Source organism: Epinephelus moara, chromosome 4, assembly GCF_006386435.1.
Source record: "Epinephelus moara isolate mb chromosome 4, YSFRI_EMoa_1.0, whole genome shotgun sequence".
In the NCBI taxonomy this organism is placed as follows: domain Eukaryota; kingdom Metazoa; phylum Chordata; class Actinopteri; order Perciformes; family Serranidae; genus Epinephelus; species Epinephelus moara.
In genome coordinates this window covers 24,613,634-24,638,032 of record NC_065509.1, presented here as the reverse complement: position 1 = coordinate 24,638,032, position 24,399 = coordinate 24,613,634, and the positions used below count along the sequence as shown (strand labels likewise).

At 40.6% G+C, this 24,399-nt stretch overlaps 1 protein-coding gene across 1 annotated transcript in view; it reads left to right on the top strand.

Moving 5' to 3' along the window:
• The window catches only part of pcdh11 (protocadherin 11), a 172,099-nt gene that overhangs the window by 92,626 nt on the left and 55,074 nt on the right, over positions 1-24,399 (top strand). Inside the window, exons 5-6 of the mRNA XM_050043012.1 lie at positions 10,534-10,569; positions 19,575-19,773. Coding sequence (XP_049898969.1) covers positions 10,534-10,569; positions 19,575-19,773 — 235 coding nt within the window. The remainder of the gene's footprint in view (positions 1-10,533; positions 10,570-19,574; positions 19,774-24,399) is intronic.

Sequence of the window (24,399 nt, the reverse complement as noted above, 5' to 3'; positions counted from 1 at the left end):
TTGTTTGGTTGTTTTGTGTCTCTTTGTTTTTATTTGTGTCATTGTTTGGTTGTTTTGTGTCTCTTTGTTTTTATTTGTGTCATTGTTTGGTTGTTTTGTGTCTCTTTGTTTTTATTTGTGTCATTGTTTGGTTGTTTTGTGTCTCTTTGTTTTTATTTGTGTCATTGTTTGGTTGTTTTGTGTCTCTTTGTTTTTATTTGTGTCATTGTTTGGTTGTTTTGTGTCTCTTTGTTTTTATTTGTGTCATTGTTTGGTTGTTTTGTGTCTCTTTGTTTTTATTTGTGTCATTGTTTGGTTGTTTTGTGTCTCTTTGTTTTTATTTGTGTCATTGTTTGGTTGTTTTGTGTCTCTTTGTTTTTATTTGTGTCATTGTTTGGTTGTTTTGTGTCTCTTTGTTTTTATTTGTGTCATTGTTTGGTTGTTTTGTGTCTCTTTGTTTTTATTTGTGTCATTGTTTGGTTGTTTTGTGTCTCTTTGTTTTTATTTGTGTCATTGTTTGGTTGTTTTGTGTCTCTTTGTTTTTATTTGTGTCATTGTTTGGTTGTTTTGTGTCTCTTTGTTTTTATTTGTGTCATTGTTTGGTTGTTTTGTGTCTCTTTGTAGTTACTTTGTGTCGTTTTTTGGTCGCTTTGTGTCTCTGTGTAGTTATTCTGTGTCTGTTTGTGGTTGTTTTGCCCCTTTGTGGTCATTTAGAGTCTCCTCTTGGATGTCATGTGTTAATTTGAGTGACATTTTGCGGCTGGAGGCTAGGCGGGGGCCCTGGCACTTTGATGTCAGTTCAATAATCCATATATGTGGGCAAAGTGTTCATCTCTGCAATGCAATGAATACTTAATATTGCAGGAAACAAATAGGTGCTCGACTGAAAATAGAAAAATGTCTGCCGGTACCTTGTGTACTTTGATATTTTTTTCCACAAATATAACCTGACATTGTTGCTGACCAGGTGCAACCGTTCACACTGACAGTGTACTTTCTTTTTTTTTCCGAGGGGAGTTTCTAGCAAGATAATGTGTCATTGTCTCAAGATGGTTCCAGGAAATTGCGTTACTCCTATGGTTAGCTGCACAGTCCTCAGATCACAGCCTAATAAAACACTTTTGGGATGAGGTGAACTGGGACCTTCACAGAATTCGCACCACTGGAAGAAGTGCAACAGCTACTCTGTCAAGTCAGTATAGATCAAGATCCCTGTGGAATATTTTTGATACTTTGTTGAATTTCTGCCTCAAATTTTGCTAACCCTAATTTTGCTGTTCTGAGGGTCGAAGAGTGCCATATACAGTAATACCAAGGTGTACCTAATAAAATTGTCAATGAGTGTATTTACAACTCTGGTAAAGGACTACACTTCAGTCAGAGACCTCCGGCTGAAATATTCCTTCCCTTCCTTGGCTTCTTAGCATAGACACCATGACATCCTGAATTTGCATAGTAGTAAAGATCAATGTAGCTCTTGGAGGCTGGTGTGACACTTATTCAAAACAGCTCCCCTTTTTTTCCCTAGTGTAGTCTGGAGCAAAAGGGGGTGAGCAGGCAGTGAGTGATGTGGGTAAAGAAAGCCAGACACTTCCTCAGCCGGAGTCAACCTCAAAGAGCATTTTGTCATGTATCTTCACTTGGTAAAGTACCTGCAACCCTCTTCACATCACTACTGAATCAAGGTCTGTTTCGCACTATTTGATGCTGTTTGATGTCAGTTGAGATGTGAGACGAGTAATGGAGGAGTAAAAAAAAAAAGCACATCTTTAAAAGTGGCATAGCAATGTTTGTTGTGTTTTCTTTTTTTTTATCTTTATCTTTTAGCACATGAGTGATTTTTGGTAAGCGATAATTATTAAGTTAGATGTCACTGCATTATGAAGGATGTCCTTCAAGCGGCATCTGATTTCAAGGGACAGCTTGACAAAACTCACTTTGAATTTGGTTGAAAGCATGTCTAATTGAATTTTGATACGTAATTAAATCAAGCAATAAATCAGCCCAGATCCCACTGCAACCGACAATTCAACACTCCTGAGCACCACAAGCTAATTATGATGAAGTTATTATCTCAGCCAAAGGGAGTACTCTGAATGGCTCCTTCTGCATCATGTAGAATCTTTTCAACTAGAATGTACTCAACCTTGAGGAAAGGGCATCTCTCATATTAAGGATCTAGGAGATCCTATAAATGTCACTCGCTTGGTTGGAAATGTATCCATGTTGAAACATTGTCCCACTTTAAAGCAGGTGATTACTTAAAGCAGTGGCGGTGAAATGTTTTTGACTCACTTGTACGCGTAAACACATTGATGCACCAAGCCAGAAATTATCTGATGTGTTGTAAATCAGCACTTACAGCTGGTAGTAATTTCTCTCAATAATCCCTGGATGTGTAGGAAGTGGCTATATTGATTTAACATGGATTAAGAGCATCATCCTCATCATCTGGTTCCCAGCCTCATATGGTTAATCAATTACATTCCCCTGCGATTTAAGTACGCCTTAGATGCCATGCACCGTGCGTGTAATCTCATGACATAAGGTATTAAATGAAGTCTAATTATAACTTTGCAGCTATGTGTCATATCATACTCTTATAATACCTTCGCTAAGAAGACAAATTGGTGTGTCAGGGAAGAGGTGTAAAACAAAATTTAGAAGTTAGTTACGTCTGTCGCATGATCCTTGCAAATAAACACGCATAAATGAATAAAATGTGTTTTAATGATCAGCCGGCTTGACGCTGAGAAACCTTTTACAAATACATAAAGAAGTGAAAAAGGCGTAATTCTCCCAAGTCCCCAGACGACCATACTAGATCTAGCTGGTATGGTTTTCGCAAATGAATCCTCTGCAACAATTACCGGAGTAGCCTCCTTCTGCATAATTTGATGAGCAAAGAGAAAATTGATGAACTTTTTTAATTATTACGCCGCTTGGGATTCTGACACAAGCGCCACAGAGAGAGGGGAAGGGGGGGGGGGGGGGGGGGTTCACCACTACAGCTGCTAGGAAGCTGCTTTTTTTTCTCCTCTCCCTTTCTCTCTTTTCCTCTTCCTACCTCCCCTTTTTTTAATTCACCCAATTTGTCGGTCCAAATGAAACAGCAAAAGGTTAGAGTGTGGAGTAATTAACAGCAGCTAGCCTAATGAAATCAGGAGGGGCCAGTACACTGGGAGGATCAATACCTCACTAAGAGTGAAGCAAGCGGGGGGGTTGTCCAGGGGAAACACACATATACAGACCACTTAATAATAATAAGCTGATGAAAAGGCAACATGTTGTCCACTTGTAAATCAAAATTGGTTCGAACACACTGTGACATTATTGCTGTCTAGTAATTGCGTTAAAGGAAAGTTGCTCCTCGTGCACACTCGGAGAGTGTACAGGATTTACATCAGTCTGTGGTTTGCTGAGAGGGTTTCCCTTTATTGAATGTCAATAAGTACATCAATACACTTTGGACAACTGAACACCAATGCAGAGGGAAATGGGGATTCTATTTATCTAAGGCTACACTTAAGTATATTGAAGACTTTATTAGCCCCTTTTGATGAGGAGGTGTTTTGTTTGCAACAGTTTTATCACGCTGTCTAAGACATGCTGCGTTTGCCAGAAATATAAGGGATGTAAACTTGAACTCTGCCCACTGTTTCTTGGCTGAGGCATCCACGTCTCTTGTGCCTGCGCACACGAGCAGATGGCACGCACGTCCCAAGTTTTCCACTGTGAATATTTGTATTACGCGTGCATATGTCCGCGTGTGTGCGACTGTGACACGGCCACCTGACAAAGCTGTCATTTTTCCTTCTATTGATGAATTCAGCCACATCCATCTCATCCGTGGGGATAGCCACTTGATGGCAGGCCACATGCTTTTCTCCCACCCTCTCTGGACTGCTTAAGTCGTTGACTGCTCCACCAGCCCTGACATTTCTGGTATAGCGAGCAGCCCTGACAAGTCCTGCTTGACCATTATTTTCACAGGCTTCATGTAGGGAGACTAGCTGAATTGAACAGCAGCACACTGTAGTGAGCCTCACCAGTGAACCCCTGAGTCAGAGTCAAAACAAATGGGGAATATGCAAGGGCCAGCTCTGGCAGCTCAGAAAGACTGCGGCTAGCTAGCATTGCTTCCTGTCTTTTCTGCTTCTCCCCACCTTCAAAGGTATTTACACTACAAGGTATACTGTAATGTGGGAGGCTGTAGAGACGGGAGCAGCAGATCTCATTAGTGTTAAACTATTAGGAGCATGGGGACCCCAGGGACGAGGGGTTTTAAGGCTTTCAGTGTAGCTTGAAGTTATCACATCATTCAGTCTTTAAAATTATTTTCACAAACTGCGGCGAGGTGTCTTGAGGCACCTTTTTTTTTTCTTTTTTTTTAACTTTGAACTTGCCGCTAATGGAAATAACTCAGCCAAGCCTTGCACTGTGATGCTGTCCTATTCCTCACGGATCGAAGAGGTCAGCCAATTTAGTACGGACATATAAAAATGTTTTAACGCTGGGTTTTATTCCCTGTGTTATTAGACTATAGTGGAAAACGTCCTTGTGAAAGCTGAGTGATCACTTTGACACTCGCAGTAGTAATTGATGAAATTGAGAACAAGGAATATGAAGTTAATTGTTATTCCTTAGTATTCTCTCGTCGAGAAAATCCCATCAAAGAAATTGGAATAACAAGATGGAAATCCAAATGTAATTATTGTGTTTAAAGATGCCCGTGTCTGGATCCAGCACCTCCGGCTATTTTTGTTTGAGTGCAAATAAGTTACATTACTTTTACGTACAGTAGTGACTGCCAACTGTGGTTCTTTGTTTTTTAAATTTTGCTTGAATTCAGAGATGAAATAAGAGCATCACGCCATGTACTCGACATGCGCTCAGGCACCTCTCCCAGAATCGTCTCACTTACAGTAGATAGGTTTGCCATGTTGGCTGTTGCCATTTCAGTATTGCTTGTAAAGAGCTAGCTTTGGTGTTCAGGAATTTTGTTGAAGGAATACTTCTTACCCCAAATTACCATTTAAATATCAGTTACTCACTGGAGATGGTCCAATACCAATTTTTCTTTCCTTTTACCGATTCCGAAACCTTACCTTGCATATCAACCGATACCGATCTATTACCGATACCATTGCGTTATAAATGATCACTATCTGTTAGAGTCATTTCCGGCAAGTTCTAGTTTCCCATTATTTTTTTAGTCACTTTAATGGGCCACCTGTCCTGGCATTTTGGGAACCTTAAATAAAGGGCGTGTGTGCTTGTGGCGTGGAAGACGCCACAGGGTTGCAGTCTTTAACCTTTTTATTTGGTTAAACTAAGTTTTATTGTTTGATGAAGTCGTTTAATACTCTATTGATTTGAACTTTGTTTTTGTAACGGCCTATTTACTTGGAGAATGTTTGTTTGGGGATTTTTTGTTTTAACACGACAGTCAAGACAATCAGTTGATAGCATCATCCTGCAACTCTCCATAAATCGTGTAAATTAATCAACTCTTAAACCAACCGAAGCACCCAAACAGTGAGTACAATTAAACCAAAGACAGCGAGTTAATTATATCTCCCGTTATGACGTCTGCGGGCAGCTATTTTTGAACTTATCTGGAACCCGCCAAACTATCAGTGTTGTAAGGCATAGCTTGTAAAACATGAACATGTTGCTAACGTTACACCATTTACCAGAATATCTTCGTCTCTCTAAAACAGTAGCTGCCAATTGCTGCACAGTGCAACTTGCTGTGTAGGCTACTGCTTCAGAGCGACAAAGAAGAATTGATTTCTGGGAAAACTATTGTTTTTTCCGGATGTGAAACTACTTTTTAATAAATTACGTATTGGATGGGTGCATAAACTTTTGTACTTGCCGATAACCAATCCAGCATTTTAAGCAGTATTCGAGGCATTAACAATACTGGTATTGATATTGAAACAGGTCTTTCACTCACCCTGTGTTGCGTTGAATTCGGGGTGGAAAAAAAATATTTTTCTCGCATGCCTCCACAGTAAATGAAGACGCCAAAAGAAAAGGAAACCCCCCTTCATTTTCAGGCTGGTTTTGTGGATTTGGAGCTAAATGTTGTGCCTGGGGCACGTCGTGTATTAATGATACTCGTTACCTGGAGAGGCTGGAAGGAGATAAATGTTTCTTCCCTGTTCCAAAACCACAATCAAACCCTGAAAAGTGTAGGGTTAGCTAGCTAGCTACTGAAGATATAGCCTACTGAATGTATACATGCTGCTTTTGCTTTTTAATGATTATAACAGTGAACAAAAGAGCGACCCTGCTGTACAGGAACCAGTGAAGGGAAGCAGGGAAACTTTGCTGATATTCAACCAGCTGTGTGTCAACGCAGTGTGTGCAGATGAAGCCAAACACCGTTCATCTGCACACACTGTGATGCCACACAGCTGGTTCAATATCAGCAAAGTTTCCCTTTATATTCATTGTCTTGTGTGGCGATCAGCAGTGATGTGGTGGTTCACTTTTACACTGTGATCTGTAGCCTATAGTTCGGCTTTAGCTTCTAACTATCTTTGTCTTTTGAACCTGTTGTTGCTGCTGAGTCAGTTTGACATCCTGGATATATCCTTCAAACACAGACTGTAGACCCCTCTGTCTGCTTCTCTCTGGAATCACTCTTTCATTTTTACAAAAATATGATGATATTTCTTCAGGGAGATCAGTTAGTTACAGTGTGGGCTCCATGCTTACTGCGACAGCTTGTAAGGTCAGCCTCTAAAATGACTAAAATGACACACAAGACTACCAGTAAAATTACTAACAACCAGCTGTGCTTATGTTGGCACCCCGATAACTTTGCAAAATATAGTGCTCGGCTTTAATGCTTGGAGGCATGTGCAGTAATAAATAAAGAAACATGTGGCTCGGTGTTCTGAGTTCGAAATCGTGATTACTTTAGATTCATTTTCATACTCTAAATGTAAACATAAATGTGCTGAGGGAGGTTTACTAGTGTATGTACAAAAGCTGATGGAAAATTCTCTTTTTAATATCCCCGGTATGCACACAGTGGGCTCATTGTCTTTCTCTCGCACGCTACAGACTTCCACCGTAGATGTAATATCAGCTACCCTCCAGTCACCTACGCACAGCTGGAATGCACTCTTACCCACCTTCCGTCTGTGCCTTTTGATTATAACCCTGTCCTTCTTGCTCTATACCAACCTGCCATGCCACAGCTCAGACGTGAGAAGACGGGTTATTTCAGCACTTCAGCCTGTCTACTGTAACTCAGTGTCAGAGAACTCAAAGACTGCACTGTAGTCAGAATGGACAATATCAAATATTTTTTTGCGTCCATTGTGGGACAGCGTGCCGTACAATGCTATAGTATACGCTATAGCCTCTTCACTCCTACCTACTTAAATGTATTCATTGTGCAGCCACTGTGTCTCAAAATTGGGATTCATTTGGATACAGAAACAGAGCACAATAAGGTCTGGTGTTTTTAATCAATTATTTATCCAATATTTTAATGATCAGAGTGCCTGGGGTGATCAAAGGCTCGGTTCGAGCTCCACTGCCTTTGCTCGCTAAGACATCCCTCTGTACTTTGATGTGGTTCACCAACAAATGCACTTATCTTAAGCATAACTCTCTCTCTCCCAGGCTTGTATGCGGGTGCTTTGAAACCGCTAGTTTGAGAGGCGTACATACAGAGAGAGGGTCACTGACCAATCCATACTGGGGGGGGGGGGGACTCCAGCAATCGGATGTACAACTACTATTTTGAATGTCATCTAAGTAAGAGACAAGCACAGGTCACCTTCTCCGATCCCTCGTGTACATTATCATATATTTAATTGGCTGGCAAGGTCCCTAACTTGAAGTATGTGTTACGAGATGCTGAATAAAACATTACTTGGAGAAGAAACAACTGCTTGATGGCAGCCTCAAGAAAAAAAATCCTGCTTTAAATGACCAGTCAGAGGATGCAAATGAGTAACTCCTCAAACAGACCTGACAAATGTCGTTGTGCTCAAATATGCAGAAAAGAAGAGAAAGAAAACATTTTTTTTTTTTTTTTAGATAAAATAACATTTATTTAAAAGTTTAAATTGAAACAGTTTGCATTCCTTGTCCTTATCATTTAATATGTAAGGGTTAATGTCAGTCTGGTGTAGTGATGGGTACAGTATGAATTATACTTTTGACAAGGTTATACGATCTATCAAGACACATTCCCGCTCCGACCTTGTCACATATTAACATTTGGTCATGGACTTTCCACATCCACACACAATGTGAAAGGTACCCTGGGTGTGTTGGTTGCTGCCATTCTGGGACACTGTGTCAAGTTCTGCCTGTTGCATGCAGTGTCTCCTTTCAAAATACACCTCCATTTTCACGGGACATTTAACGTTTACATGCAGTCTCTTTCAAAATAAAAGCACTACGTCAGAACAGTGCAGCACTTTGACATTTTTTTCCTTCAACAACAGACGCACATGGTTGGGTTTAGCCAACAAATACACGGTTAGGTTTAGGCAACAAAAGGAAGTGGTTAGGTTTAGGAAAAAAAGAACAGGGTTTGGCTTTACGGGACGTAGGAAGGAATCCAGGAAGTAAACGTTTTGTTTTCTCCCTGGATTTTTCCCACATGGAAATTCTGACCAATCAAGAGCAGTTTTCTTGGGCAAAGCATTTGATTAAGTCCGCTTGTAAATGCTGCAGTGAGAACACGAACCAACTCTGGGCAATTATGCAACTTTGTAAGAAAATTAGTCCCTGATTTCGACACGGTGGAGTGGTGGTTAGCACTGTCGCCTCACAGCAAGAGGGTTCCTGGTTCGATCTCGGGTGGGGGAGCCCTTCTGTGTGGAGTTTGCATGTTCTCCCTGTGTCAGCGTGGGTACTCCGGCTTCCTCCCACAGTCCAAAGACATGCAGGTTAATTTGTGACTCTAAATTGTCCGTAGGTGTGAATGTGAATGGTTGTCTGTCTCGAAGTGTCAGCCCTGCGATAGTCTGCCGACCGATGAGAGGATAAGTGGATGGAAAATGGATGAATGAATGGATAGTCCCTGATTTAGATGTAAAAACAAGTAAAGTCCGCACACCAAAATAGCTCCAGTCAAGTGTAATTTATTTAAAGCATGACGTTTCGAGCCATGTCGGCTCTTCCTCAGATGCTTACAATCCCTGATTTAGACCAAAGCAAGACAGCTCTAGGTCTGAAAGCATCCTAAGTCTAATGTTTATTGTAATGTTTGATCTGTTTTGGTCTCCACCAACATGTTTGAGGTTGGACATGACATGAAGTTATTGTTGTAAAAGTTAAAGCCAGTCCCGAAACTAATTCTTCATGAAAAATTAAGATGTTGGCATTGAGCAGAGCTGTGCCACAATGGCTATAAATGCTAAAAATGATAACTCCCCTATTACAAAAGATATATTTAAAAAAATGTAATATTTAAACTGTTAAAGATGAGACAAACTGTTGGTGATGTACTGTTGATATTATTCACAGAAAGCATCTAGTCGACAACATACAGCATGCATGCTTCTGTTTTTCTGCGCTTCATGGCAGTGTGATGATTATCTGTCTAAATGGCTTAAACATGCTCCTCTCCACACAAACTTTATAAACACCCCACAATAGTGTTTATTTGACTGTGGCAGGCAGTCTACTTGTCAGAAGTTTAGAGACCTTTACTTTTTAATTTAGTTTTGTTGTCCACCATGAAGCTCCGTTTTGTTTTTGATGAATAGCTTTGGGTGTGCTGCTCTATCGCTCAGTCAGTAGCAGCATCCCTCGGTGAACAATTATGGCGGGATAATCTGTTGACATGAACTTGTTTCCTGTTCATTGTTTTACCGTTCCACCCCAGCGGTCCTCTCCGCTTCTCCCCTGTCTAAGTGGCTCCTCACTGCCAGATTTCTTCTATTTTCTTTGCAAATCAAGTCATGTACTCAGATTATTATACACAGTACAAAGAAAACAAAATTGGTGATTAAAAATTAAATACTCTTATCTCTCTGTGAGTTATCTCAGTCCCCAGAGAGAGGATGCTATTTTGCAGGCTTGCGGGTGTCTTTTGTTCCCAATTTAGAAGCTTGTCGCTGTTTATTGTTAATTTTTGATGCTCCATTTGATATTCTGTTCACTTTCCTCCCTGACATGCAGAGAAAACATCTTTATCAAAGTGTCAGTTGTATGGCTTGTGTTGTCAGAATGTCAGGTTTGCCCTATTCTTTACATTTCTGGGGAGCGAGGGTGTGTACTCTGCAGCCCAGTTTGTTGGTGTGCCAGCTGAGCACGGAAATGCGCTGTACAAATTCTGCGTCTGAGGGAGAAATCAATATGTATCCTAAATCTCAATTCCAGCTTAAAAAAAGACTTTCAACCACAAAATCCATGAGGTTGTCAATTGTGAACTCTGACTGACTTTAAGAAGACTGGAAAGTTCCCAGTGCAGTTTCTTCTGTTGGCTCCAAATATCCATTTCCATAGTAAATCCTCTGTAGAGTTACAGTCACACAGTGATGTGAAATGACTGTTCTTCTGTCTTTGCAGGAGGCCTGTCAACTTGGCAAGATAACCTCTGTGAATGTAAGTCTGTTCTCTGCTCCTTCTTGCATGTGCATTTCCATAAGCGCAAGGTCTGTCACTATATGTTACATAAGTTACACTCACAATAACTCTGCGTCTCTCCCACATCGTGTTTTGTGCCTGACATTCACATATTGTTGCTATTTGAGAACCACAAAACCACAGTTTGATTTTAATGTTTTAACTTCAGTTTAAAGGTTCTGTGGGTTCGACGTTAAGACATCAGGGTTATGAAACAATTGTAAAAACCCATTTGTGATCTAAAAAAAAAAAAAAGAAGAAGAATATTTTAGAGATGAAACGTTTTCATCCAAGAGCGAAGATTGATCTATTCATCTTGTTCATGACTCCACTTGTTAATTTTTTTATATATCTTTCTGTGAAATTGCTTTGTTACTGCATGAATGTGTCTGAAAAGTTGTGCTTGAGGTTTTTAAGTTGCCTCGCATTCTTTTTTTTCTCCAAGTATGTATTATTTTATTTAACCAGCAGAAATGTGTTCTCAGATTCATATTTTTCCATTAAGAACAACAGCTTCTTCTCGTCCCTTTAAATGATTCTTCTTTTTTCTCTTTAGCGAGGGTAGCTGTCATGTAAAGTTTTGCTGAGAGTGCCATGAAAATGTCTTAACTTTCAATTGTCTGTATTGTTGCTTGTTTAAGTGAAATATTCATTTCAGCCTAAGGGCACTGCACAAGTCATTGTTAGATGTCATTAACATAGATCCAGTAGTGTTGGGGAATCTGACTGGCATACCCTCTCTTTACTTTCGCAGTGTTTCAGTTGTGTTTATCTTGCAGATCATGTCTGCAAACAGTCACAGAGTTTGGTCAATGACAACAGGACTGTCAGAGTTCCTCCTGAATTTTGCATAATAATGTTTAAACTTTTTCAATTTCGGCAGAGAATGTCACTGCACACCAGAGTTCGTGTGTTTAATCCAACACATCCTCACTCCCATCTCATTTAATGTCTAGCCTTTGGTCATTGCCCCTACGAGTCATTGTTCATGTACATTGTTCATGGATATGACATGCAAGGTGCAATTCGGGGGTTGATGGACCCATCCACCACCCCTCCCACCTGCCCTGCTTAGACTTTAGCCACCTTAACTTTCATTGTTGTCGCACCGTGTTTCCTCCTGACACTGCCGAGCACCGTTAAACTATAACGGCGACCAGCCACATATAATGCTGATGTTAAAGGACAGCTTTTTTGTCAGGGTCTGATGCCGCAAGTCGCTGCCAAAGCACCGGATTTTGACAACTCAAAATTAGACCAGGTTGACGCTCTAAGTACCCCTCTAGCATCATTTTTGGATGCTCAGAGATGGACTGTCAGTTTCTGCTACTTACATGAGTAGTGTCCTTTCAAAACTTCTGTTTGTACAGTTTCTGCTTATTACATGTATACGGCCTCTTTTCAAAATAAACTTTAACCAGTGTAGGTTTAAATCGCTTTTAGGTTCAGGCAACAAAAGTACTTGGTTAGGTTTAGAAAAAGAGAAAAGATCATGGTGTGGGTGAAAATATGTACATTTCTTACTAATGTCACGTGATATACTACATTATGTTGGTAAAATAACTCAATGTTGACTTTTAGTTTCACACGGGACACAAACAGCAGTCTACTGGGTCAAAGTCCTGTATTTATTTGACCCATCCACTAGGGGTGTAAATCACCAGTTTCAAAATAAAAGCGTATCCTAAAGATGACGATATAGAGATCGATGTTTTCACTTTGCATCGATGATACTGGATCGTTGATCATTGAATTGATATATCAATCTCGATCGAGGGATCTTTACACCCCTACCATCCATCCATCCTCTACCCCATCCTATGAGGAGTTTCTCACTCTTTACACTGTGTCAGTTGCTCAGAGCTTCTTATAATGACGCAGTTCGATGCGTCTTGTACTGACGCTTGAAGGTGCCTTGCCACTGCCACATATTGGCCAAGCGTTAATATTTGATAATTGCACCAAGCATGCATTTGAAAATATTTGAAAACACGGGGTGACGTATTCAGAGCTTAGCTACCAGCGGAGCTAACTGGTAGATTAGACTCTTGCCATATCCGGTCGGCAAAAAAAGCAAAAACGTCCTTCTTGCAAAGGAAAGATTCGAGCGCCGTCTTCTGTTCCTCTTTTAGAGAAAAAGCCAAGTCTAACTTGTTCACTGTAGCGGCCAAAGCTGTTTCAAACAACTGGTGTTCATCCGTAGCCATCTTGCAATTTTCACTGACTGATTCCAGACTTCGTCGTCGCAGCGCTGTCGTCATCTGTTTAGCTCGCCTCTGGCCCGCCTATATCAGATACACCCATGTGATTGGTGCAGCATCATTACTGATTGCCAGAGTGACTCGCTGAGCAAATTCAAATTGTGCTCTCATGAGAACTCTGGATTTCCAGGGTAATGCATACCAGTATACCTATGAAAAGTAATGCAGCACAATTCACATATAACCCCAGAATCATGAACCACTCATTTGTATATTCATTAGATATATAAACCGTTGGATGAGGATGTGTTGGACAAGTTTTGAGTGAGAACAGGTTGGTTTAGTCCTGAGAGCATTCCCACATTACCAGTCTAATGTTTCTAATATCATTTGATATGGATTTATAATACAACAGACAGATATCTGTTGCTTCTGTATTCCTAAGCCATTATATTTTTTATCATCTGACAAGAAAGCATTACAGTTTTTTAGTGCTCAAAAGAACATTACAGTTCAGTGTAAGACCCTGCTTTACTAGGACTGGAGAATATAACTAGCACTGACATAGTTCATGTTGCACAGAGAAGATCATCGTAGCATATGACTCAGTAACAGATGAAATTGATAAAAAAAAAAAAAAGAAGCATTTGATTTGTCAGAAATCACCCAGTTATCTCTCAACCCACTTGCTACAATCACCTCCTTCTTGCATGTTCCCGCTAACTCATCATTTCACACACAGTGGCATATCACCTCACACATAATAGGCTGCGCTGGAACAGCATGTACAAAGAGAAAGGACACACCCACAAAATCAAATCACCAACAGATTTTTTTGTGGATGCTGAAGAATCTTGACATCACGCAAAATAGGGACAGTGGGGGATAAAAACCTCGCTGTTGCTGTTTTTTTTTTTTTGTTTTTTTTTTCCTTCCACATGTGCGACTTGACAAATCACCATCTCCTCTGAACAGATTTATGCAGGTCTAGGTGTGCCCGCAAGCTGATCCTTATCTGAAATGGCAGAGCCCATCTCCCCTGATTCACTCCTAAGTGGTCCCTGTTTATCACTCAAAGTAAGGTGGTTGTCAGCCAAGTCCTTCTCTGTGCTGCACTGACTTCTTTGCTATTTCTAGAGAGTGGTAGTCGGGGGAAAGAGTATATAATAATAATAAAACTCAAAGAGCTGTGGCCGACCAAAGGACAAGGTTGCAGCCACTTGGTCTCTCCTCCCTTCATATCTACAGACTTCTAATCCTGTAACCCGTGAATCCAGCCCCATCTGCCTATTGTCTGGGTGGTTACCAGAGGGAGGGTTTTTGGATTGGCTGGCTTGTTATATGGTAGAACTTGGCACGCATCTCTCCTGTTCATTTTATCTCTGTGTACATACTTCTCAAGGCAGTGTTTTATCTGGCTGAACGGGCTTTGTTTGTTCTTGATATCTCTTACCACAGCTTGTCTTTGCTTTATGGATTTCTGGCAGCTTCTTTAAATAAGTGATAATGCTTAGCAAAACACTCACCTTGACTCCTCGGTGAGTGTTTGTTTTTGTTTGTCATGTTTGTCTTTCAACATTAATGTTTCATTCACATTAGTCCCTCCTACTGCGGGCGAAACTTTTATTTATTTAAGACCCATTAATGGTATTTAATTGTAATTAATATTGCAGCTCTAAACGACTTTGTATTGAGTGCATCGTGAAATCAAATTAGGCTTTTCTTAACATCTGGCACTAACTTGAATGGCCTTGAATAAACAGCAGCCTAAAAATGAAGACACTCCCTTATGCAAAATGATTATGTCCTAATTGTCACGGACAGCTGTTTGTTCTAATAGATTCTGGATGCCATTGTTGGAGCAAGTTTCCAATAATTAGAGTCATGTGGAGAGGAAGCATGCTTTTTGTAGAGCTGCCAAGCTCCCATAAGTGGGCTCTTTCTTTTGCTGGAACCTGGACTTTGCTTTTTGCGTGCATCCTCCAGTAATTTGAGAAACAGCTGCCAACGCTGTTTGAGAACAAGTAGATATTTGGACTACTTGAAAGCGTGGGCAAACATGGCACACAGAACTATATGATTTTGCCAACAAGGTATTCGTCTCCTCTCTGTCTTAGAAAATGAATAAAAACCTGCACGAGAAGTGGGGAGGAAAAAAAACACTCCTTTCTATGCAGAACCTTAGAAATATACCTCATCACTTGGCAGCAGACGATGTCACAACACATGCAGTAAAAACAAGATTAATTTCAAGGAGTCCTGCATCGTATATTTGTATACGGTTCAGGAATTAGTGGGGTGCGTGCGAGCAGATAACTCTTTTCTTTCTTATTTTCCTACTAAATAAAAACAGCAACAAAAAAAGCTCTTGTTTTTGAGTTGTTATCTCACACCAGTTGAAGGTTGTTTTTTTTTCTGTTTGTTTCTTTGACTGCGTGCCCTTTTTCCACTCCTTTTCTCCTTATTTCTTATCAGTCTTTTACTTACTACCATATACTCACACAAACACACACACACACACACACACACAGTGATTTGTGGCCTCAGGATCTAGATGAATCAAGTAAATAGAATATTTAGCTAGCTGTTTCAACATCACAGCGTTTAAAACCACTCAGTTGTGCTTTCAGGGTGCTAATTGTGTGGATTTAGGTTAGTCAACCCTCTCTGATAGTTTTTAAATGAAGCTTTTTGTGCACTTGGTTTTTGGCAGTTTGTCCTTCATTAGTGCCAGACTTTATTTCACTCTGCCTCTCTCCTATTTCCCCGAGCCTTATTTAGTCTTATCAAAGAACAATAAGTGCTTTATCTACGCTCTATAGTGGCTAAGGAAAAATATGTTCGCACGGAGACATCACCTCCTCCCGAGCTTAAAGGAGCATGTGTTAATGATGTTTTTAATTCAAGACGTGCATATTGCTTTTGTTGTTACAGCGATGAGGAAAATCAAGATAGTAATTTGCGCTCCAGTTGTATTTGCTCTTGAAAAAAAAAAAAAAAAAAATCTCTTATCAGTTTGAATAATGGGACGAATAAAATTCCCCGCAATAACTGAAGCTGAGGGCGTAATTATGTTTTATGCGTTTTATGCTGCTATACAGTGTGATGCAGTATGATGCTACTCAGGGAGTCATGTGAAGACATGAATTCAAGCTACAGTATATATCACTGCGACCATTTTTACCGTTATTACCTCAAAGCCCAGTCTGATCTCCTCACTCCTCATTTTTGTTCTTTGTCAAACTCAAAGGAGAGGATATAAAAAAACAAAAATAAAAAATGAAATCAGTGGTATCTACAGATTACCCACTGTTCTCACAATATGAATGATTGCAACCGTGCGGTTTGTTTGCCGGTGGAATGTCTGCTAACATGTTAGCAGACATCACTGCACACACACAGGATGTGTTTTCTTTTTTAGCTCCAAAGAAAGGTCGCAACATGAACTTCTGTAAACCACCAGAGAAATCAAAGAGGCCTGCACCTTTCAGACGAAAATGCCCACACTCCTGTGATCCCCAAGACTTTACAAATCAAAGTCTCAGCCTCCACACACTTTTCCACTTCTTTTGTGTCTAAACTGGGTGAGAGGGAAAACTAGGACATAGTTCAACCTGTTAATACACATCCCATCTATTATCAGGACGGGAAGTCTCAATTATAAATCTTTTAGTCGGTTTATTATCCGAGAAGTAATTCGCCAGACTCAACAGGCCAGAAATCATTTTTGGGTTATGAGGTCACCGTTTCAATTAGTCCCCAGGATGCAATTTTAGCATATTGTCCGACTAAAAGCAGGTAAAGATGATGGATGCAGTGCTGGGCGTGTAACAACAAGGCTTGATACAATTAGGCAAGGATTTCCCTTGTAAATGCCGTCTCACAGTACTCATTCACCCATAAAAGAGCATTGTTGTCACCACTCATGATGATATTAATAATCTTTGTTTGTCAGTGGTGCTGTGCCAAGACTCTATTTAGGAGCAGAGAGAACACCTATAAAGGATACTTTCTCTAGGTGCTTTGCATCCCTGGCACGACAGGATGTGATTTTAAATACCTCTCTCTGGTGGCCAATAAATGAATCAGTGTTTTGATAAGAAAACACAAAAAAGAAAGCGTAGCAGTAACATAGGTTAGGGGTCAAACTTTGAATTGATGGTGACATCAGTTCAGTGACTCACTAATTCTTCTCACAAGGTTGGTCAATTCAGCAGCATGAGAAAAAAGAACAAAACACATTTCTCACGTAACTGCTGTGATGTAGCCCTGCGGATAGTTTTATGTGCTCCGGTTTTAAGATTTCTGTCCTCACCTCGATGCGATGGAGGCAAAATAAATGCTCAAAGCACTGAAATATTACATTTTAAAAGATTCAGCAACAATGGGTCTCTCCAGAGGAAATGTCCTTGTTCCTCTGGAGAGACCTCACCGTGAACAATTTGTATTGGAGCTACTCTCTACTGCAAAAGTAGTCTCTATCAAAACTTTTCTCTTTGTGTTTTCTCAAAAGCAGCGTGGGTACTGTTTTCAGGAAAGAAACATCACTGTTGATTTTTTAAATGCCATTTATCAATGCTGTGAGCACCATAAAATCTCATTTATCTTCTTTGTACTTGGAGTGGAAGCAGAAATCTCAGAGGTGGATACAGTGGAGCCCCCACAAATGTGTCATAGGGGCCAGATAGGGCCACTGAAAATCTAGCAGTGGCACACCAAAAGGAAGATATTGAAAACTATGCCAATATGGAGAGCTAGTAAATGGACTAATCACTCAAAGTGTCACATTCACCCATTCATGGCCAAGGCTACTGTACAAGGTGCCACCTGCTACTCAGTTTTTTACACACTCACACACTGATGAAACAGCCATTTGAGCAATTTGGGGTTAAGTATCTTGCTCAAGGATACTTTGACATGTGGACTGGAGGAGCCGGGGATTGAACTGCTGACCTTACGATTTGTGGACAACCTTCTCTACCTTATGAGCCATTGCTGCCCACATACTGATATACTTTGGTTTCTTATTTTACAGTTAATGTCACAGATTATTTGATGTGCCTCATACCAGGACAGTTAGCATTTTGAGCTCCATGACAGTCCTCCTTTAAAGTGTTATGTATCTGTACATGTGTTAGACGATTCATTGATCTTAAAATAGGCTGGTTTTCCTTTTTCTTAAAAAGACAGATATACAGCTTTAATTTGAAGGAGTACATTGATTATAAGAAGCATTTACTGGGAACAAGCCTTCTCAAGTTTAAGGGAGACTCGTGGGGACCCACAGAACCCATTTTCATCAGATATCTTGAGGAGTTCAAGGGACCCCTTTGTTGTTCCCTCGCCGAAATTTAGCCTAACTCTGGAGCGTTATTTAGCCCAATTCATGGTTGTGGATGCCGTAAGTTGTCTATAGTGTCACAACATACCACAACCTTTGCGCTAGCCTAAAATGAGTGAGTGCACCACAGTCTCTTAGGGTGCTTTCAGACCTATAGTTGTCTTGGTCTGAATCAGGGACAAATTTTCTTACAAAGTTGCATAATTGCCTAGAGTTGGTTCGTGTTCTCACGGCAGCATTTACAAGCCGACCAGATCAAATGCCTTGTGCCAGAAAGCTGCTCTTGATTGGTCAGAATTTCCATGTGGGCAAAATCCAGGAAGTAAACAAAACATTGAAGAAGAGTACACTTGCAAGATAAATGTGACACTTTCTAATGTCACAATGGAGGAACAACTACGCAGATTGATTTTAGCGCTGGTCATCGTGGACTATATTGCTGTCATTGTTCATTTTAGTCAAACCATACAGTTTGAAAACGAGGCGCAGCTCCAACTAGAAAACAATGTTTTGATGCACTGGATGTGCTGAATGTGCATATTAAGGCAGTACAGGAGGAGGTGCACATTAATAACCCTCCAGGACTGTAACATGCTCATGTTTAACCCAAACAATGTGTCATGTGACTGCAGTTGGTTCAGATCGAGGTTGGAACACGTTCTCACCACAAATGAACCACACCAGAGTTCATTTGTAACCGGACTGAGACCACCTCTTCAAGAAGGTCTCGGTGTTGTTCTGGTGCACACCCGAGTGCAATTGCTGTGTTCACACCTGCCCAAATGAACCGCACTTAGGGGGCAAACAAACATGAGTTTGATTTAACCGAACCAAACAGGGCAGGCGTGAAAGCACCCTTAAACACAGTCATGTTGGCCTCCAGTTGTTTTCACCATCCCTCCATTGTGACATTAGAAAGTGTCACATTTATCTTGCAAGACTCTTCCTCAACGTTTTGCTTACTTCCTGGATTTTTCCCACATGGAAATTCTTCCATTACCAGCTGTGGTATCGGGGAACATGGCTCACCCTGGCCCCCCCCTATGGGTCACCACTGGGTGATTTCTAAACCTAGACATTTTCTTTTATTTGTCATTTCTGCATGAACTTACCCTTCTTTTCAACACTGAAACATGTCTTTAGTTTGAGACTAGCAACACATTTTAGAGCCCTTGAAGAAATGTTGCTCAATAATTAAATGAAGTATGTTTGGTATTTGGCCGCACTTGAGCTCTTGGTCCGTAGAATTAACTTCAGTCTTTAGCTGTGACCTGCAGGACAGCAGAACTGGCTCTCAGACTTATCATTTAATGGTTTATTGTATTCTCACCCGCACTACGCTGCTGTACTTTTCTTAAGTTGTATTCTTCTGACACTTTTCAGGCATTTTAAACAGGGCAGAGTTTCTAACAGTACATTTCTTGTTTGTTGGTGTGCTCCAGACCCAGCGCCGCGTGACGTTCCATCTTCCAGACGGTTCCCAGGAGAGCTGCAGTGACAGCGGACTGGGAGACCCGGAACCTAGCAGCACGGCCAGCACCACCCAGCCTCTTCCCCTCAGCTTCCCCCAGGAGGAGTACTATGAGCAAACATCACCTAACAGCCGCACCGAGGGAGATGGGAACTCAGACCCTGAATCTAGTGAGTACTGATTTTTTTTCCCCTCAGACAGCATGCAAATCTATTATTTTGTGTTTCACATTTTTATCTTCTTTTTTTTTCTTGTGATTTCTGAGGCTGACACTCCATAATGCCATTTACAAGGTGCCATCTGTGTTTTTAGACAGTAAAATAATTTACTGAGATTACAGCTGTGGTTTTTGTAGAAACAACACAGCCTTGCAAACATTTAATAAGACACAATTTCCTGTCAGATAACTACTAACAAGCTAGTTACACATTACATGTTGTTTTCTATACATGTTGTTTTTGGGAGGTCATTCTTTAGACGAGTAGGACAACAGTGTGGGGCACCAGGAGTCAACCAAGTACTGTGTGTGTCAATGAGTTGAGATTTGAAACCAGAAACCATCCCAGTCATATTAGAGATGCAAATAAATTGGATTGGATCAAAATGTTGTCAGGGGAGTGCAAGAATAATATTAAGTGTGCGACTTGCACAACGGTGCATTCATTATCGACAATTAATTTAGTAAGGCTGGATTTTGTAAATGTTGTCCAGTGCTGAGCTGCACGACGTAAGGGGAATTATACCTCTGAAGTTGGAACTCTGTTGCTGAATTTATTCAAATGATTCACAAGACAGCTGTCACTGTATGGCTTACTGCCCAATGATGTTCTCCATAAAAAGCCCCATTGAACGCAGGCATGCACAACTCCTTCCTCATACATATACAACAGATTTAAAAAAAAAAAAAAAAAAAAATCATTGCTGAAATAACTAGCTGAGGGGGAAAAAGAAGTGTGCTTAAGACACACCACAAAGGACTCAGGGTTTTTCCACTAGTGCTAGTGTAAATCCAAAGCATGTGCACCAGCAGCATGCCAATGATGCTGCTGAAATGATTTTGCTCCACCTTAACACGAACAAGGCTATTCTGAGTCCCCTATCCCTGTCCTTGTCACATACCAACCCCCCTCCACTTGGAGCTGGGTATTCTAGTCCTGGTGGGTTCGATTTTATTTTCTGGAAGTAACCCTGCATCATATATTGCAGGCTGGATCGAGGCTCAGATCGGTGCAGACCTTCACTCCTCCTGTGGCCCGTGTGTATCATTGCTAGAAATGCTTTAGCCATTGCATGGAGTTACCTGTCAAAAAAAACAAGTCTGATGTTTGGTTTTTTCCATCTAGCAGGAAAAAAATCTACAGGACAGGGAGAAATAGATTGCTTCGCATACACCTACGTGCAGTATAGCCATTGTGTCATAGCTGTAAGTGAGACAACAGTCCTTGGTACATCTGCCTCCCCAGCAGCTGCGCTGACAGGTCCGGGGCTCGGGTGTCAGTGTGAGTGTGATTGTGAATGCATTTGTTAGACATTAGACAAGATGGGTGACATCCCGGCGATGGCTCCCCGTTCATTTACATGCAAAGGTCCGTCCCGTGTGTGATTTTTCTATTTTTGATAAGGGGATATTGCAAGTTACAGCAAGAAATCAGCTGACCTCCGCGTTCCCTCACGCACACACATATCTGCACACCAGGCACGTGTCTAAACACACATACAAACACATACATCTAATGATCAAACCTCTCCTTCCCCAGCTGTTCTCTTTAATGTATTCACCACGGTGACAGCAGTGATTCATATATGTGATTCATTCACACACACAGGCAATTGCTCATCATCGCATTAATATTCAGTGACATAAACATCTCATACTTCATAAACTTACTCAAATACTGCACTTATTACCCACTTTCCCTCTGGGGTAATATTTGTTGAAGTGGATTAGTTTTAGATAGAAGACCATGCTAATGTAGTAAATGCATGTGTACTTTTAAAAATTGCTGCATTGAAAATCAGAGCGAGAGTGTTAACAGACTAACTGAGAGTGTCATATTCAGCCTTATATTAGTCGTTGGTTATTAGAAAAGTCATGATAGTTATTTGACCACAAAGCCCCTTGTAATGCTCCGTTGTAACCTTATCACACCGAGTGGTATTTAAGTTAATATATTTCTTGTTATAAAGGTAAAAGCAAGCAGTACCTGATCATATTTGATGGTTGTGTAAACACCGCATGAGAAGTGATTTGATTAATTTTTACGTGCATATATATTTCTCCTTATGAAATATACGCAGCGTTCAGATACTTTCCTTCCCACGCTGCTGAGGAAACCAAGAAAAGTCCACATTTGATATTCGTGTAATTTAAGTAAATACACTTTTCACCCCATATATTTTCACCTCCACCCAAGAAAGTTCTCTCATTTGCTGTTAGATGCTGCTGATTTAACACACGCGCTCACGCACACACACTCGCACATCATTTGAAGACAGAGTGAAAGTCGCCTGACTCATCCGGCTCCATTTTCTCCTCCCAGAAGTTTAAAGATAAACTCTGACTCTGTGCCGCTCAGTTCAAAAAGAGAGATGGATCCTGCGCGTGTTGACCGTCTCAGAGATGAGTGCGTTGGTGACAGAGGGGGGGCCTAAGATGGATTAGATATGGTTTTATCAATGAGCACCAGGCTGGCATGGTGGTGGCAATCTCTTATCATGTCGACTGAATTTGTAAAGCAGAAAGAACAAGGAAGAGTGGAAAGAGGGGAGAGGAGATGGAATGACTCCAAGTGAAGAGGAGGAAATAGAGCTGAGAGATTGAGAGACTCAAGTCGGCGGAAAGGGAGAATTTCAGGAGTCAAACGCAGTATTGTTTTGTAAAGGTGCTTCAGCTCGGACCTGAATGTCAACTTGTGCTGAATAATTGTCTGTGCCAAAGGCAAGCCATGTGGCCTTCTTATGACAATGAATTTCTCAACTCCTCTTTAAACCTGCATCTTTATTAGACCACCCACTCTTGAAATAAAGTTCATATGACATTTTATGTTTCTATTATTTATGAGTTAGGCGGCTGTTCATTTTATGGGCTCTTGCTTCCCCCTCCAGGCTTACTTCACCACCCGCCATCAGTCTTTGTGCTGTCGTCTCTTTTGTCACACATTGTTCCAAAGGTTTTGATATTTCCTCCTCTGTCTCGACAAATAGATAAAAGCTGCAAATTAATGTCATTAGCATGTGTGTTTTTAGGTCCAACCCCCGTACGTCTGACAGCTGGCTTTTACAGAACTACACATCCAGAACAATTAGGCATGATGAATCGTACCTGTCCCTTTAGGCCAAATTGCAACACTTCATCAAAACATCAAAAACAGGAATGCATAATGATATGCGATGCATCTCTCCCCGCAAATAAGGAGGATGCACTGTTTCAGTTTTCTCACATAGTGACTCAGTGCAGTTTTCAGCACAGTTTTACAAAAGCTTCGCCTTCTAGGCATCAGTAGTGACTGGCTTTTCCCTGGATTCACTAAGCGCACTGTTTAAGTGGAATACTAAAAGCTCCCAGTTGATGAAAATGCCATTTTTGACCCATCTTATGTCCTGTGGATTTTGTTGTTGTTGTTGTTGTTTGTAATAATAATAAGCATTGGCCTTGTTCTGAATGAAGTGACTGCACTTGTGATCAGTTAAGTTTTGTTGACATCGAATAATTAAATCCTGTGTTTTTTATTTTATTTTTGTGTATTTATTAATTTTGAACAGCTTGATGTTGACTTAATGATGTCCTGGATTTTTTTTTTTTTTTTTTTTTTCCCTGAATGATGGGAATCATCGTGTCACGAACAGCAAACAGAGTTAAGCCCTCAGACAAAGTGCAGCAAAGTGGGAGCAAATCCCTGCGTCTAAATCCTTCACATTTTTCAAACAATACACAATTTTGTTCTCCGGACAATTTGTAATATACTTATTTCTTTCTCCTGTTGTCGGAGTCGAGGGATTTAGGAGCTTGCGCTTTTGCCCACTTACAAGCAGCTCACTACAGGCAGTTTTGAAGCAGTGCATTAGTCTCTGGAAGAGACATGAAAAAAAGCCGTACAGTATAGTGCCGTATCTTAATCTGTGGCATATGGCTTTCAAATGACCAGCTTACACCTTGTCTGTCTAAGATCTAAATCTGCTATTAAAATAACCCAATCCTTTTTAAACACTGCAAGTATAATAAGATTAGAGTTTGAACCATGCTGCACAGTGTATTACGAAACTACACTTTTTTTTCTTTATTTTAAAAAAAGGGAATTACTTTGTCAAATAACAGATTTTAATCAATTATTTTGTTTGATATTTGAATTAATTTTCGCTCTGTGTAATGTTGTGTCCGAGGCTTTTATAGCACATTATATAAGTCCTGATGCCAGTCGACAAATAATCTGATTAAAGGCTTGCTGGGTTCATACTTTGTGGGGGTTACGTTCCCAACTCTTTGATTTCTGTAGGTCCAAAATTTTCATAATAGCTCTCAGACTGAGTTTCCAGTTGACTGATTTACAACTGCCCTTTTTCATGTCTTTGGAAAAGGCCACTTGACTTGATCTAGTGTGCAGGGACCACTTGAATTTTTAATACTTCTCAAACCTCCGACTTCACCCAGTACGTCTGGCCGCCAATACCAAGCTTGCGCTGAGACTGGAATTCAACTGTCTAGACACAATCTGCCCATGAATAAAGGGATTTCATGAGGAAGCATGGAAAAAAAAAGTGGGTTGGATGTGACTGGAAGTCCACGACTAAGCAGGACC